The sequence below is a fragment of the Tenrec ecaudatus genome, chromosome 15 (assembly GCF_050624435.1).
Source record: "Tenrec ecaudatus isolate mTenEca1 chromosome 15, mTenEca1.hap1, whole genome shotgun sequence".
Taxonomy (NCBI): Eukaryota; Metazoa; Chordata; class Mammalia; order Afrosoricida; family Tenrecidae; genus Tenrec; species Tenrec ecaudatus.
This window is the reverse complement of record NC_134544.1, coordinates 53,610,818-53,628,180: the sequence shown is the minus strand read 5'-3', so window position 1 is coordinate 53,628,180 and position 17,363 is coordinate 53,610,818. Positions and strand designations below refer to the sequence as shown.

At 47.0% G+C, this 17,363-nt stretch overlaps 1 protein-coding gene across 3 annotated transcripts in view; it reads right to left on the bottom strand.

The window, feature by feature from the left end:
- SLC35D4 (solute carrier family 35 member D4) overlaps positions 1 to 17,363 on the bottom strand; it is a 148,751-nt gene that overhangs the window by 80,731 nt on the left and 50,657 nt on the right. For all 3 annotated transcript variants that reach the window (XM_075532591.1, XM_075532590.1, XM_075532592.1), the window contains 3 exons: positions 14,673 to 14,750; positions 8,303 to 8,328; positions 3,103 to 3,154 (listed from right to left, as the gene is read on the bottom strand). In XM_075532591.1, coding sequence (XP_075388706.1) covers positions 3,103 to 3,154; positions 8,303 to 8,328; positions 14,673 to 14,750 — 156 coding nt within the window. The remainder of the gene's footprint in view (positions 1 to 3,102; positions 3,155 to 8,302; positions 8,329 to 14,672; positions 14,751 to 17,363) is intronic.

The following is a 17,363-nucleotide window of genomic DNA, read 5'->3' as shown; positions in this document are numbered from 1 at the left end:
TACCCCATGGCAGGTGCCAAGCAAGGGGCCAAAACTCAATGCTCCAGGCCTGGGGCCAGTCCCCTCTGCTTTCCAGCACCTTCCTATCAGGACTGGCCCCGCAGCATCACCACCCCACCCCATGCCCACACTGCCACCAGACTGTGTTTCTAGAAGACAAATCTGGTAGCATCATCTGTTGTGGAAAACCATTCAACGGTTCCCCGGGGACTCCAGGGGAAAAGCCCAGTGACAGGGCACATCAATCCCTCCAGTCACGTTTGTCCTATCCCCCGGGGCTCCCCATGAGAGCTTTCCTGCACTTCCCCAGGTATAAATCCCCCTTCCAACTCAGTCCAGGGGTGTGCCTTCCTCTTCTCACCATCCTTCTTTTTCTCTGCAGGGCTTCGTAGCCTCCAAACTCAACAAACCCAACTCCCCGCCATGGAGCGGATGCTGACTTGCAGCAACCCTACAGGGAAAGGTAGAACTGCCCCTATGGGGTTCCGCGACGGTAACACGGTACTGGAGTAGAAAGGCCTGTCTTTCTCCCAAGGAGTGGCTGGAGGCTTTGAACTGTTGACCTTGCAGTTAGCAGCCCAACTCATAACCACTGCACCACCAAGTCTCCTCTAGCAGCCACCAGACACCCCATCTTTTACTTATTCTGTTTATCACACTCACCCACAGACACAGTTGTGGGACGCTGTAGGAAACAGATCAGGAAGAGAGTGTATTCAGACAAACGCTCAACATTCATACATGAAGGAGTCTGGGAGGCCAAGGCTCCCGTGAAGGAAACCTTCCTGTTTGTGGCTGAGAGATGCGTCCCACTCGCATTCTCCTACAAGTTATTCCCCACGATGTCTCCCCATAATAATGCCAAATCTAAGGTGCTGTCTGCAAACCCTCCAAGCGTGGTCACTGACTATGCACTTGCAGGTCAATTGCTTGAAGGCTGCCAGCCATCCAAGGCAATCAGACCCTATTGTCTGTCCCACTAAGAAGGGTCCACTCCCTTCTGATAAGGATAAGGGATTGTTCTGCCCAGGGAGAGCTCAAAGACTCCTATGGTCAAGCCAACTCAGGGACGACCAAGGTTAGGCTGCCTCTTGACTCAGAGCTCGCCTATCTTGTTAAGTGTATGCCTTCTCGTGGGATGTGTGCCCCTAGTGCACGCCCTTTCTATTGCGTATACACTCTTAGCTTGTCTCCCTCCTGTTACCTGTATGCCCACTGTACAACCCCTTCCTGTGACAAATGTGCTCACCCCAGACTACATACATTCCTAAAATTACATTACTTGCTCTCTCTGCGCAGACCTGGCTCATGAAGTCATGACTGTGAAGGGGAGCCCTTGTTTGCTTTATCTTGTCTGATGGCTCTTAATTTATCCCTTAGTTACACAACCGACCCATTGGGTTGTAGGGAAGCTGGTCCCCAGCAGAAGACAGGAACCAGAACAAGGCTGACACAATAAAGTGGGACCGTGAAACATTTGTGACACCATCAGGACTTTATCCATTCCTAGTGTCTTCTCCCCACTAACTTCCCCTCATTCTTCAAGATTGAGGTCAAGTAAAGGCAAAAAAAAAAAAAAAATCCAAACTCAGTGCCACTGAATTGATGCTGCCTCACAGCGGCCTTATAGGCCAGAGCAGAACTGCCCCTTTGGGTTTCCAAGGTTGTGAATCTATACAGGGGCAGGAAACCTCATCATGGTATTGAACTGCTGACAGTGTGGTTAGTCACGCCTCAGCGTAACCCACTATGCCGCCTGGGCTCCTAATAGAGCAAGTAAGCAGAGTCTAAAGGGAGCCTTGGTGATACAAAAGTTCAGCATCCAGCTGCTACCTGGAAGGCTGCTGGTTCCAATGCACGGGAGCTCCATGGGGGAAAGTCCTGGTGCGGTGGTCCTATCAAGATTGCAGAGCAGCGCCACTCTGTCTCATGCATCAAAACCTACTCCACAGCCCCCAGCAACAGACAAAAAGGTGGGGATCCATCCAACTCATCACTACTCTACTCCCTGGCTGTCACAGGGGGAAGTGTGCTCCGGAGTTTTCAATGGTGGGTTTTTCCTAAACTGGATCACCAGGCCTTTCTTCCGGAGTACATCTGGGCAGACGTGAGCCATCTACCCTGTGGGCAGCAGCTAAACATGTGAACTGTGTGTACCACCCACAGACAAAACCCGCAAGACCTGGGTTAAATTCTACAAGCTCTGCTTCTGCATCAGCCAGTGCCCTCTTGGACCTCGCTGTTCTTTAGCTACAAGTAGACAGACCAACAGACCCTGCCCTTAGGAAATTGCTATGTGACGGGACCTAACCAAAACCAAACGCGCTGCCACCAAAAGTCGATTCCGACTCAGAGGACAGGGTAGACCCACCCCTGCGAGTCTCCCAGGTGTGACTGTATGGGCTCAAATTAAAAGTCCATCCATCTCCTGTGCGACTGGACCTAGGATTAGACAGTTGGAATGAACACCGCGTCAGGCACACACGGCTCCTTGTAATTGTGAGTTATCCGAATGACCAAATCTTTCTAGGAGCCTGGCAGCAAGCAGCCCTACCTCCCTGGGCACAGCGCTGGCCTTGCCAGGTGCTATCATCTGCTCTGCTGCCCCTCCACCTGACTCTAAGTAGACCCGACTTCTGACTTCCGTTCTGCCCGGACAAGGGCACTGTCTTCCCCTCCATGGCCCCAGGGCCTGGCTCAGCGCCCAGCGCTTGGTGGGGACTGAAGAAATACCTGAGGAGCAAAGAAAAGAAGCCCGTTAACGAGATGAGCCCAGGGATGGCTCTTCACGCTAACGAAGAAAAGCTCCACTTGGCTCAGGACAACAAAGTGACAGCCACCCCAAGAGGAGGCCCTGGGCGCAATACCTGGAGCCCGGCAGCCTGGGCACTGGCGTGCAGGTTTACCAAATGCTTACTGAAAGCAGGGGCAAGTGCTCAGCGGGCTCGCTGCCATGTCTTTGGGAGGAGCTAATAGTTGGGCCAAAGGGACTCAGGCTGGCAGACTCTGGGCGCCTGGATTCTCAGGGTTTGGACATCCTGCTCAGGCACACAGGCTTCAGAGAGGAAAAGGCACTCTGAGGGCAAGTGTGTGTGAACTTACGTGGGAGTCGTTGAAGGGCAGGAATCCTGCGGCGGCCAGCAGGAAGAGAGCACTGAATGGGGAGAGAAAGCACCAGCTTAGCGTTCGGCACACAAGTGCAGCCTGTGATGCACCAACTGGCCGGGGTCTAACGGAGGCAGAGATCCCTCAAGACCAGGCCCAGTCACTCTGGTCATCCTCGGAGAACCGCAGGCTGGCTTCCCTGGGGTCCTGCTTGCCATGTCCCCAGAGAGGCACTGCAGGGCTCTGTAACACCCGCCCTGGCTCACGCAAACACCTGCACCTGTTAACACGAGGGGACTCCACAAAGCGGCGAAATTCCAGTACCTTCTCAGTCCATGTTTACACCAAGTTTTTAAACAGGAATAAAATGGCTATCATATCCTACACCTATATATGTGTGTGTGTATACATACACACATACATATACATGATTATACAATATCATATTATATAAGTGGTTACATATTAAAGTATAATATATGCATGCTTATATAATATGGTATTATATAATCATATATGTGGGGTATCCCAGGCGTCCTCAGACTATGGCCCGCGGGCCACATGTGGTCCACCGATGACATTTACCTGGCCTGCTGGTTGTTTTTGCCCTGTTTTGTTTTTTTACTTCAAAATAAGATATGTGCAGTATGCATAGGAATTTGTTCAGAGCTTTTTTAAAAACTATAGTACGGCCCTCCAACGTGTCTGAGGGGCAGTGAACTGGCCCCCTGTTTAAAAAGTTTGAGGACCCCTATATGAATTGGGGGTACCCCAAAACACTGGAATTTTTCTTTCAAATATATGGATTTAAATATTTTTACAAAAAACAATGTTATCTCCTTCAAAGTACTCTCCATTACACTTAACACACTTGTCATATCTGCAATTCCAGTCCTGGAAACATTTTTCAAACTCATGTTTGAGTGGGTGACAGGACCTCCCTTGATTTTTTCTTCACCTCTTCTACTTTGTCAAATCACTGTCCTTTCAAGCCCCTCTTCATTCATGGAAACAAAAATGAGTCGCATGGATCGAGGTCGGGTGAGTAAGTTGTGTGGGACAAGAGAGACATGCTGTTTTATTTTTGCCAAAAAGTGGGCACACTGAGATGGCTGCATGAGCAAGTGCAGTCGTGCTGGCAAAACCAGTCCCCCGTCAGCCACAAATCAAGCCTTTTCAGCTGCACGCTATTATGCATTCTTTTCATAAGCTCTCAATAAAAAGCTTGATTAACAGTCTGACCTGGTGGAACAAACTCCAAATGCACTATCTCTCTCACATCAGAAAAACAAATGCGCATCATCTTGATCTTTGGTTTTACTTGACAAGGTTTTTTCAGGCGAGGTGATGACGGTGTCTTCCACTGGCTTGATGGACGGTTGCTTTCAAGGTTGTAAGAATAGCACCATGTCTCAGCACTAGTAATGATCTCGGGGGGAAAAGTTTGGGTCGCTTCAGAACTGATCTTTCAAAGCACAACATATTTCTAGTCGACGGCCTTTTTGGTCAGTCAGAGGCACAAATTTCCCAGCGATCTTTCTCATTCCCCAAACTTCCATTAAAATTCACTGAACCGAGCTTCAAGACAGTCCAGATAACTTCCCCATCTTCTTGGTATATCGTCGGTATTCGAGCTCAAGTGCACAAACATGTTCATACGTTTGGAATGCTGACAGGCTTCCAGAATGAGATCTGTCATCAATCGACATTTACCTTTTTGGAAACAAGAAAAACACTTGTTCGTAAACTTGAGTTTTTCCCATAGAGCTGTCCTTGTAAGCTGTGTTCAATAACACAACAGTTTCTGTGGCATATTTCCCGAGCAGGAAACAAAATTTCAATGCCGCATGTTGTTCTCTTAAATCAGTCATCACACAAAACGAGGTTCAAGTAAAATTGCTTTCACGAAAAAACTCACTGTGGAAAAAGAGAAAGAAAGAAAAAACTCACTGTGACCAGAAACTTCCCAAGTCACGCCACTGTGTGCACTAACTCAGAGTGAGTTGCTCGCTGCTCGTCTGGCCGTAAAAATGAGTACTATGAAAGCTGTCCAATGGAGCCTTTTTTCCGTTTTGTTTTTTTGGGGGAAGGGTAACCCCCTCGTATAATAAAAAGTTTGGCTCTCCTCCCTCCCTTAACTCTAGACTCTAAAAAAATGCACTGGTGGAAAATTGGGCCAACAAGACCCCAGGTGCACCAGTTCCAGAAAGAAAACTGCATGGAAAGAGCATTAAAATTGTTTGCACACCTGCCTCCAGCAAATAATCACACTGAAGAGTTGCAGTAATAAAAGAGCTTTCAATCATGTGCCTTCTGATAGGATGGCCCTACAAGGTTCCAGCAACACTGCCATGGGATTCCTGACAAATACACAGATCCTGAGACCACACTGCAACAAACTCGAACCTGGGAGCTGAGGAGAAAGAAGGAACCGGAAATATGAGACAGCGTCCCAGTTTCCTACAGACCTTGGACCCAGAGGAACATCTGATTGCATTGGGTAATGCTTTGGACACGATGTCCGGAGAGACTAGTCCCTGGAGAAGGGTATCATGCTTGGTCAAGAAACAGAGACGGCCACAGTGAGCTAGATGGACACAGACTGCAACAACAGACTCCAACCTAAGAGTGATTAGGAGGGTGGCGCCGGGCTGGGCAGTGTTGTGTTCTGCCGTGCACAGAGCGGCACCTAACAGTGGCCTTGGTGGTCTTTAATGTCTCTGTATTTTGTACTCCTGCCATCAAATTGAGCCTGACTCAGAGCCACTCTATAGGACAGGGCAGAACTGTCCCTGTGTGTGTCTAGGACTGTCACTGTTTATGACAGTAGAAAGCCTCCTCTTTCTCTCCTTTCAAACTGCTGACCTTGCACTAAGCACTCCCATGCATAACCATTATGCCACCAGGGCCCCAATATCTTTCTTGAGTACCTGCTGATCTTTTAAAAAATCATTTTATTAGGGGCTCATACAACTTTTTAAAAAATCCGTACATACATCATTTGTGTCCAGCACATTCATACATATGCTGCCATCATCATTCTCAAAACACCTGCTTTCTACTTGAGCCCTTGGTATTAACTCCTCATTTTCCCCCTCCCTCCCACTCCCCTCTTGCCCTGAACCCTTGATAATTTATAAATAATTATTATTTTATCATATCTGACACCATCTGACATCTCCCTCACCCAGTTCTCTGCTGTCCATCCTCCAGGGAGGAGGCTATATGTAGACTTTGTCATCTGTTCCCCCTTTCTCCCTCACCCTCCCTCCACCCTCCTGAGATCATCACTCTCACCACTGATCCTGAGGGGTTCATCTGTCCTGGATTCCCTGTATTTCCAGTTCCTATCTGTGCCAGTGTACATCCTCCGGTCCAGCCGGATATGTAAGGTAGAATTGGGATCAAGATAGTAGAGGGGGAGGAAGCATTTAAGAACCAGAGGAAAATTGCATGCTTCATCATTGCTACACTGCACCCCGACCGGACCGTCACTTCCCTACAGCCCCGCTGCAAGGGGATGTCCAATTTCCCCCAGATGGGCCCCGGGTCCCCACTCTGCACTCCCCCTCATTCACAATGCTATGTTTTGGGGTTGTTTTGGTCTTTGATGCCTAATACCTGATCCCTTCGACGCCTTGTCATCTCACAGGCTGGTGTGCATTTTCCATGTGGGCTGTGTTGCTTCTCAGTTAGATGGGCCCATGCTTATCTTCCAGTCTATGGGACCCCAAATTCTATATATTTTGACAACTGGGCACCATCAGCTTTCTTCACCACATTTGTCTATGCACCCGCTTTGTCTTCAGCGTTTGTGTCAGGGTAGGCTGGTGTGCTTCTTCTGTGTGGGCTTTGTTGTGTCTGAGCTAGATAGCCACCTGATTGTCTTCAAGCCTTTAAGACCCCAGATGCTATATCATTTGATAGCCGGGCACCATCAGTTTTCTTCACAACTTTTGTTTATTGACCCACTTTTCCTCAGCGATTGAGTAGAGACAGGCTGGTGTGCTTCTTCCATGTGGGTTTTGTTTTCTCTCAGCTAGATGGCTGCTTGTTTATCTTCAGGTCTTTAAGACTTCGGGTGCTATATCTTTTGGTAGCCGGGCACTATCAGCTTTCTTCACCACATTTGTTTGTACACCCATTGTCATCAACGATCGTACCATGTCAGACTGCTGAATTGTTAGAACAAAGTGTTCTTGTGTTGAGGGAGTACTTGAGCAGGGGCCCATTGTCCATCTGTTTCCTTAATACTAAACCTATAAATACATAGATCTATTTCCCTGTCGTCATATGGTGCAGTTGGGTAAGTATTGGATTGCTACATGCAAGGTTGGTGGTTCAAACCCACCAGCCACTCTGAGGGAGAAAATTGAGGCTATGTGCTCTCATAAAGATTAACAGCATGGGAAACCCGTATCTAAGGTCGCTGTAAGCAGGAACCGACATGATAGCCGTGAGTTTATTTTTCATAATTCCCTTAAAAAAAGAGTCCAGAGGATTTAAATTTTCCCCCCAAATATCAGCCTGTTATAAAGGCTAAAAAAAAGTACAGTGAGATGAAAGTCCAGAAATAACTGAAACAAAAAATTCTAAATCCACGAGTCAAAACATCTCTTGGTTTCCAATCTGAAGGATTGAGCTTCTTAGCAACTAAGAGCAGAGGAAAGCTTTGCCAGGTTAGAATTTGAACGCTGGAGCCAGGCGGATTTGTAAGAGTCCAGCCGGAGTTCATGCTTCAGCTGGGGAACGGAGGCCCAGGGCGTCAGGAACCCTGCCCATGATCCTCTGCTGTGGCTCAGGGTTAACTCCGATGTCCTGACTCAAAGGTCGGGGCTTTTTCTACCTTGGAATGTATTAGAAATCCAATAAGCTCCAAATCCATTTCCACGTTTGATATTTTCACTCTCCATCACTATTACACAGCGGCCTGTTACTCAAGTCGGGGCACCAGTTGCTGCAATCTGGCACCGGTTTGTTCTGTTTCTTAGGAATAACATATTTAAGGGGAAACGTTTCTGCATAAGACATAAAATAGGGGCATTTTTGTAAAGCGTTTGTTAAAAAGTGTTTGTAACACATTTCTATCAGCTCTCAGAAGAGGTATTTTCAACAAACAGTTTTCTGTTAGAGTTAAAAATCCTTTTAAATAATTTGTTTTATGGGTTTGCTTTTGCTTTTTTGCCTTAAAACTTACCTACAGGTCTTTACAGGAGAAGTTTTCTGTACGAAAATAAAGAAATTTACAATTAATCTTTATAAACTTCATGCCCCCACCCCACCCCCCAAAAAAGAAAGAAAAAAATAGATCAGAAGACAGAGAACTTGTGGTGAGTGGATTAGGGGGCTTAGCAGCTGCTATAGTTTCCTACTTGTGAGCCCTTTTGTTGCTTGGACCAAATGAAGGTGACTCACAGTTCCAGCCCTGAGTCACTTCAGCAAAGCACTCTGGGTGTTTGGAGCGCTTCCCGCCCACCATGCGCTTCTCCACCGCCCATCAGAAGCACGTTTACCCGGGAAAAGTGAACGGACGCAAGGCTGCAAACGTATTACACACAGGGAACCGGGAGAGCAGAGAGATGGGGCCCGGGCCAGAGAAGTAAACGCAGCCTTGCGCGGGCCTCTGCGGCAGCTCTGTTCCTTTAAATATTCTTTTCATTAATCCCGCTCCAGCTCGGAGCTGTGCTATAAATTATCTGGTATGATGTTTAAATTAAGTAACAGAAAAAGTACTGACTGTTCCAACTGTGAACACAATTGAAGGGCCTGGCCAGAGCGGGAGAAAAATGTAGAACAAAACTCAAAATCATAAAAAAGACCTGACTAAAAAAAATTAAAAAAAAAAAAAGACCTGACTTTCTGGTCTCATAGAGGCTGGCGGGACCCCAGAAACAGCACCCTTTCGACATCCTTCAAAGGTGGTAAAGAATACCACCCCGCGCGCGCGCGCGCACACACACACACACACACACACACACACACACACACAAATCACCTTTTGGCCACAGACAGGCCTACAAAAGTAAACAGTGACACTCATGAGAAATGCTCTATGCCAGTGGTTCTCAACCTGTGGGTCGTGACCCCTTTGGGGTCGAATGACCCTTTCACAGGGGTCGCCCAATTCATAAGAGTAGCAGAATTAGTTATGAAGTGGCAACGAACATAATGTTATGGTTGGGGGTCACCACAACATGAACTGTATTAAAAGGTCGCAGCAATGAGAAAGGTTGAGAACCACTGCTCTACACAGAACAAGCTGCAGTTAGAGAGCAAAGGGACAGCGTTTTCCCCTAAACAAAGCTCAGAGGCAGGAAAGACAAGCAGAAATGGGGAACCCAGGGAGGAAGTGGGAAGAATGCTGTTACAATGAGAGAGTCCTAGCTAAAGTCACAAAACAAAATGCGTACAAATTATTGGACAGAAAACTAATTTAGTCTGTAAATTTTGCCCCACAAGAGAAGAAAAGAAAACGGAGTAGGGCCACTTGACTCGTCTCCTAGAGAAAAGGAAAGGGTTTCTTTTTTTAAAGAGCCAAGTGGAAGAATTTCAACTTGGTATTTAAAGCTCCCTAAAGTGAAGACAGGAGCCCTTTAGGTCAGTAATGGGCTGCAGGCTGCATGGCCGGTGGTGCAAACACACCAGTCTCTCCTAGGGAAAAGGATGAAGCTGTCTGTTCCCACAGAGGTTCACAGTCCCGGAAAGCCCACGGAACAGTTCTACTGCTTGCTCACTTCCATCAAGTCAATTTCTACTCCAAACAACCCTATAGGGCAGGGTAGGACTACCTCGGTGGGTTTCTGAGGCTGTAACTCTTTACTGGAGGAGAGCAGCTGGTGGTTTCGAACTGCTGACTTTGCAGTTAGCAGCCCAATGCATAACCACTAAGGCGCCAGGGCTTCTTGACTCTGTCTGAGAAGGGCAGGTATAAGTCAGATTTGACTCCATGACGGTGGGCTTTATTTTTGGGTGTGAAATGAAAAAATATTCTCATTCAGATTTGACCATTACCAGTATCTTTTAATTAGTCCATTGAAGCAAATTCTTTATTTTCCGTCAGGAAGAAAGGCTTATTTAGCAGGGGGGTGCCAACTATCATTTAAAAAAATATTTGATAGGGGAAGCAAAATGCTATTCTGTCTCAGCCTGCCTGCCAGTCCTCCAGGACTCATCCCCAGGCATCACTGCCATTTCCTCTGCGAGGAGGGCCACCTAGAACATTCCTCCTCATCTTGTGTGACTCCGCTCCAAGCCAATTCCTGGAGGACTTTACGAATCTCCTGGGGTGTCCCCATTCTAATCAGGGCTCTGACCTTTTATGGACATCATAGTAAGTACACGTTGAATCCCAGTCAGTTCTCTGGTGTATGTAATAATTGTGTGTTCTACATCTCTGCTTCACTCAACTCACTATCACTAAGTCAATGCTGACTCGTAACAAGCCCTGTGGGTTTCCAAGACAGTAACTGTTTATGAGAGTAGAAAGCCCAGTCTTTCTCCCATGAAGATCCTGGTGGTTTTGAACTGCCAACCATGTGGATCACAGCCCAACGCATAGCTTTTAACCTCCCTGGTGGTCTAATTATGCCAGTAATTTTGTTAATTGAAGGGCGGAGAGATGAATGGCTTGGGCGAGCCTTGCCTTTCTTGTCTCTTGCTCTTTGATCATTAGACCAGTGTGCAGCTGCCTTGCTTGTTCAGTGCCTCAATTTGCAAGCTACACTACTTGTGGGACATCTAACCCAAGGACTGTCACTGTAATTAGAGGTTCCTTAAGGGGCTTCTCTGCTGTGACTCGGGGTTACTGCTCTGACAGTTAACATTTACCTGAACCACACTCCGATTACTGCCACAGAGGTTAAAAAAACCAAACCCACTGCCTTCAAGTCACTTCTGCCTCATAGTGACCCTTTCTAGCAGAGAAGAACTTTCAATAGGCTTTCAGTATTTGCAGAAACTCCAATTACCAGTTCTTTCTCTTGTGGAGAAGCTGATGGGTTTGAACCAGCAGCTTTTGGGTTAACAGCCAAGTGCCAGTAACCAAAGTGCCACCAGGGCTCTGTCTCTGTAGCTCGAGCTTCTGTGTCATGTGTGCTAAATACATAATAAATACTGAGTGACAGAATGAACAGATAGCAATATACCAAAGGGTGAACTGTGAAAGCATGCCTATGTATGTGCACGTGTGTGTGCGTGTAAACACATGCATGTGTGGATGGTGAAAAGCAATTAGAGGCTTGAGATAGTCGATCCTTAAAACTGGGGACAGGATTGTGAGAGGATCACTCTCCAAAAGACTTGCTGGACAAAAGCAGACCTCACTAGAAAGAAATAAAAGTAGACCGCATTAGAAGGCGCTGGGCACTGGTATCAGCAGGGGGTCTGTGGCTGTGTCCCGCATGGTATCTGCTGACTGCGCCAAGCCTCCAGGGTGTTTGAAAAGGAATGGAGCTCAGAACATAGCACAGTGGCAGAGTCGATTCTAACGCTGAACTACCAGAAACAATCTAAAAGTCTACAAGCGAGGGCTGGCCAGCACATTAAGGTCCATCCCCGCTGCTGCCCCCACCGATCTGAAGAGGGAGCCCTGAGGGACCATCCAATGGAAAGCTAGGATGCAGCACCCCGGTGTGTTGATGTCGGTGCAGGCTCACAGAGAGCAAGGCTGAAAGTAGTGACTGCTGGGAAGGAAGACCTCGTTCAATTTCTAGATGACATGTGTGAACCCCCAACCTCTCGGTTAGCAGTCCAAAGCCTAGCTCACAGCGCCAGCAGGGCCCTAAGGCAGAGGTGCTGCCATAGTGGATTATCTGAACCAACCAGCTTCTTCTCAGGACAAAGATGAGCCTTTCTACTCCCATGCAGATGAACTCTATATAAATCTATGTTGAAACTCTACTTAGAGTCTATATGGGAAACTCTATATATAGAGTCACTGTGGGCATTGAGTGTGTGAAGAAGCAAGAATGAAGCAAATTTGATAACAGACTGGATGTAGGACTCAGGGCACCGAGGAGTCAAGGCGATCCCTGTAGAGCTGGCCTGGGTGACTGGGGTGACATAAAACTCCTAAGCATGGCTCTCTTCTACCCGTGTCTTTGTAACTACCTCCAAATATTGGGTGGGACCATGCAAATAAGGTGCAAAACACTAACAGAGGGGATTGGTCAGTGTTGCTATTCCACTGGGTGTATAAGTGAGTCATCTCAGATACAGGAAAAGAGGAATCCCAGGACCATCGAGAAAGCAGAGCTATTTGTAATCCTGTTTGATGTGGCAGAGGTACCCGATGCACCAGAGGCCACAGCACTGAGACCATGAGGCAGAGCAGTGGACTTCCTGCCCCACGGAACAAGGCAGAGATCAAGGGTACACGTGACTGAGAAGCTGAGGACTAGAGAAAGACATGTCGCTGCTGGCCTGGATGAGAAGTGGCACACGGTGCACAAAGAACTATATCCATCATGTTTTCTAATCCTAACTTGTGGTAGGCTGTTAATCTTCCTAATAACCAAATAAAATCAAACTCACTACCATTGAGTCAATGTCAATTTACAGTGACCCTGAAGGGCAGGGCAGAAATACCCCTGTGACTTTCTGAGACTGTAACTGTTTATGGGAGTGGTACGCCCTATCTTTCTCCTCCATGGTGGATTTGAACTGCTGGCCTTTCAGATTGTAGCTGAGTGCATAAACACGAGGGCACTGAGTGTTTGCTTTACAAAGACACATTTCCAGAGTTGGTAGAGGATGAGTCAATCTCCCAGAGTCTGGTTCCTCCTGGTGAACTGATGGCACTGAGCACTGTGCATGGACTAGTGGGGTGGGGGTGGTGAGGGATGAAAATTCAGAGAAGAGGCGGGAAGATTGATGGTGCCTCCGTAAAGGTGGATGAGGAGTGGCCTTGGCCACTGAGAAAGACACCTCTGTCTCTGGAACACCTAAAAGAACCTGTCCCAAGTTCCAATTAGCTCGCCATAACTTAAAAGGTCCAAACGTTTGGCAAGGAACCATTTCAAGTGGGCAGGAATTAGAAAATAGAGGTTCCTGAAAAAGAGGACAAATGCAAACCACCAATACTAAAATTAATAACAGCTAACAACATACCAGGCACCTACAATGTGCTTCACAAAGCACTTAACACGAGTGTCTCACTGAGGCTTCTCAGTAGCATTATGATGCTGTTTCACAGATGGGGGCTCAAATTTGAAGGGATGTTCGCTGCTGGTGTGAGGTAGACGTGAGATTGGGAACCCAAGTGAATTTCCCCAGAGTGGACAAATGCTCCCAGGACGCTGTGTGAACCTCTCACATAACATTCGTGTGTTATTGCAATGAGCTGTTGGGGAACGTACTTACGGAGCAGTGAGTTATTGAATGTGGCCCTTTTACCCAAAGTCTCTAGCTCCCACCAAATGACCTTTTTCTGAATGATCTGCTAAGAAGGTGGGGGAAGACATTGACAGGATTCACCTGTGAGTAATTGTTAACAGGATTCCCTGGAATGCCAGTTTGCTGTGTATAAAATGAACCCTCTGAGAAGATCTCTTTACCAGCAAGAGCCTGGAGTGCACACCCTCTGGACTCGAGATTCCTGCGCAGTGAACCTCCTGTGTCCAGAAAACAGCTATAGCAACAGAGGAGCGGGAGCAGAACCAGGAGCAGAACCAGGAGTCAGAGCTTGGATCAGAGTGATGGACTTCCCAACAATGGAGCGAGATGAGTGCTTTCGTGTCGTGGGAGGCTGACCCGTAGAAGTGAGGGGCTTCTGGGTACAGAGCTCGAGCTGAATGCCTTCAGGTTAAGGCATATAGCCGAGTAGTATGCCCTTTGGGCAGCCCTGGACAAACTTTGTAGCATGTCCTGATCAACAAACAACTCTACCCTGAGCTTCTCTCACTTGCATGGCAACTGGGTAACTTCCTTAACAAACCCTTTAATCATGAATTTTGTCTGTGAGTTCTGTGTCGCCATTGTAATGGATATTAGAACCTAGAGACAAAGCAGAGAATGCTACTTAAGACAACAACGCAGTGCCCCTCAGTAAGCCAACAGCAACTCATCGTTATCAATGAGGCACTAGTGGAATAATTCTCACCTTCCAAGCAAGAGACCAGATTCAATTCCCAACCAATGCATTTCATGTACTACCTCTCAGTGGCAGTTTGCATGTTTCAATGATGCTGAACAGATTTTAGGAGTGCTCTCAAACTAAGACAAGGAGGAAAAGCCTGGTGATGTACTTATAAAAACCAGCCAGCGGAAACAGTATGGATTACAAATTATCCGGTTCTGTGCTACACAGGGTCACCTTGAGTCAGAGGCAGCTAAAAGCATCTTGAGGGGCTGGAGGTGAGTTCTGTTCAGACCAGAAAGCATCTCGAGGGATGTCTGACAAACTGGAGTGATGTCAAAACCACAGTCCCTGAAATGAGTGGCGAATCAGGCAGTCTTAAAATGGAAACAGGTGGCCGAAAAATGTACGCTTCAATGTGGGCCACACAGCAAGTGCTGCTTTAACTGGGGCAGCAGGGAAAATAACACGCCCATTGCGCCTTCTCATTTACCTCTTTCTGAAAGCACTTCTGGTACCCGCAGACGATTGCCTCAGCTCCATTGTGCAAAGTGAGAAACACAGGGATGGTCTGAAAGAAAAGAGTAATAAGCATGAACATATTTTCTTCCACCCCATAATTACATAATCCTGGATTCTGCTTAAAAATAAAGATCTGTAGGAACTCTTGGCATGCCCTTACATAAGGCTCTCCGGCAAGACTGCTTCGCAGGGACTTTAGTTCTCTGTCCCAGTGTACTGCTCTTAGTAGGGTAGACCGGCTCCCTTCCTATATGCAACAAATACTCACTAGGCCCCTCCTGTCAGGCCCTGTGTGAGACGGGCACACGTCTTGTGAGAAGGTGGACACCTGGCAGATATGTGAGGGTTCTAACAGGGGCCCCCAGAAGGAGTACCTGCTCCTGCAAGCAGACTGGAGCTCCAAGTCTCAGTGAGAACTCAATGAGGTGCGGAGTGAGAGTGAACGCAGCTAAGGGAGAGGAGGCAGGCAGGAAGTGCAGGAAGAAGAACACACAGAGGAAGTTGAGTAAGGCTGGAACATCACCTGAAAGGAAACAGCAGAGGAAGAAAAGGATGGAAAGGGATTCCCAGGTCACATCAGAGAATTAAGACTTTTTTCCTGAGGCCCAATAGGTGCCCTGAGAGTTTTAAAGGTAGAGCTGATCTACCTATTTAAGGGTGCGTGGAGTTCTATGGCACAGAGGGCAGGTCGCAGAGATGGCTACAAAAGTCTAAGAGGATGGCAGCCTGAAAAACAGCCCCCAAAGTTATTCACATCCTATTCCCTGGAACCCGAGAATATTACTTTGCATTTTACTTTGCAAGAAAGGAGTCTTGGCAAATGTGTTCACGTTAAGGATCTTGAAATGGGAAGTTGATTCTAGCCATCTGGACAGGCCCTACGTGTGATCTTATAAGGAAGAGGCCGGAGGTGCTTGACCCATACAGGGAAGGTGATGTGAAGAGGAAGATTTGAAGATGTTGGCCAGGACGGATGTGGGGAGCTAATAACAATGAGTGCATGAAGGAAGATGATGTTCTGGAACGAATTGTAGTGATGACGGTACAACTCTTTAATATGACCAAATTATTGAAGTATATGATATGTGAATTAGATTTCAACAAAACTATTTTTTAAATGTGTAAATGGCTTTGAAAAACTGGGCAATGGGTAGAGGCTAGAATAATTTTGAGAAGTATTCAATTAAAGGCCTAGCCTGCCAGAAGAGGCTGCCAGTAGAAAATACAGACTTCAAAGACTTTGCTAGCAAGGGCTCTAAGGGAGCAGCCTGAGTAGGAGATAATGCTTCCATTTCTGAGAATACACGTATCATCTTACGCATGGTGTTAGAATTATGAACATTAAAGGCATTTCAGGTGAGGGCTCAGAAAGAAACGAGGCACATGTTACTGAAACCTGGAAGAAAAGTGATCATTGGGATATTGGCTGGATTATGTCTGCAGTTATATGGAAAACAAAACTTGCTATAAGCCCGGGGTATTAGGCTAAGATTTCCAAGCAAAATTATTGATAGTACAGCCTGGTTTCTTTTTGCTACTTATAGCTCAGAAAAGTGAATGATTAATGAAGAAGAAACACAAGTGTAATAAGCACTTGAGCGGGTTATTAGAGTATCTACCGTTCGTTCACTGGGCTGCTTACTGGGAATGGCGCTCTCCTACTTTGATAGACAATTCCGATGCTACGCGGGTAAGGATGAAGAGGTATGGGATTTTTCTATTGTCTTTGTTACTGAACACGGAGCCCTGGCAGCACAGAGGCTGAGCACTCAACTAACTGTTAATGGAAAGGTCAGCAGTTCGAACCCCCAGCCACTCCATAGAAGGAAGATGAGGCAGTCTGATGTCATAAAGATTTAGTCTTGGAAACCCACGGCGGAGGGATTGGGGGTTAGTTCTCCTGTCCTATGGGCCACACTGAGGCAGCATTGACTCAACGAGAGAGGGGTTGGCCTTTTGCTACAGCCGACGATAATGTCAGTTACCGGAAGGCAGACCAGGAGCAAGAATAAAGACATGGGTATGGGTAGCAGAGCGCGGTTCATACGCCCACTCTGCCGCCTGCTAGTGGAGTGAGGCTCTTTACTGACGGCAGTGTTGGTCTCTGACTGTCGTCTGGGGATAACAATACCTACAACCAGAGAAGCTGCGAGAGGTGACTTAGGTGCAGTAGGAAGAGGCTCTGGCTCTGGGCCCAGGAGCACGGTCCGGGAGACTGCTGACCACAGTAAATGTACTTCTGTCTTCCACAGCCTCTGCAGAGGGCTCGGGCTGCGCCGGCTGTTCACTTTGGAGACCCATTTATAGCATGTGCTGCTGGCTTAAACACAGATGTAGCTTTTCTTGATGGTTTTGGATAATCTATTTTTACTTGCTTTTTAAAAACTTGCTTTCGTGTTTTGTTCTCCCCTGCTCTGATTTCTTCCTTTTTCACTTCTTGCCTTACATTCGTATCTGGTTCATGTTTTGTGTTTCTACTTCATCTTTCATTAAAAGTTCCATGTAAACCATCTCTCCCTCTGACAAGCATGCTTTCTGGTAATACTTTTGTAGTTTTCATTTATCTTTACTGCTTCTCTGCAGTCCTCTTAGAGTTCCACATTTGGGCTTCTTTTTTGATGTGTTTTAAGATGACTGAGGAGGTTAATATTCATTTTAAAGC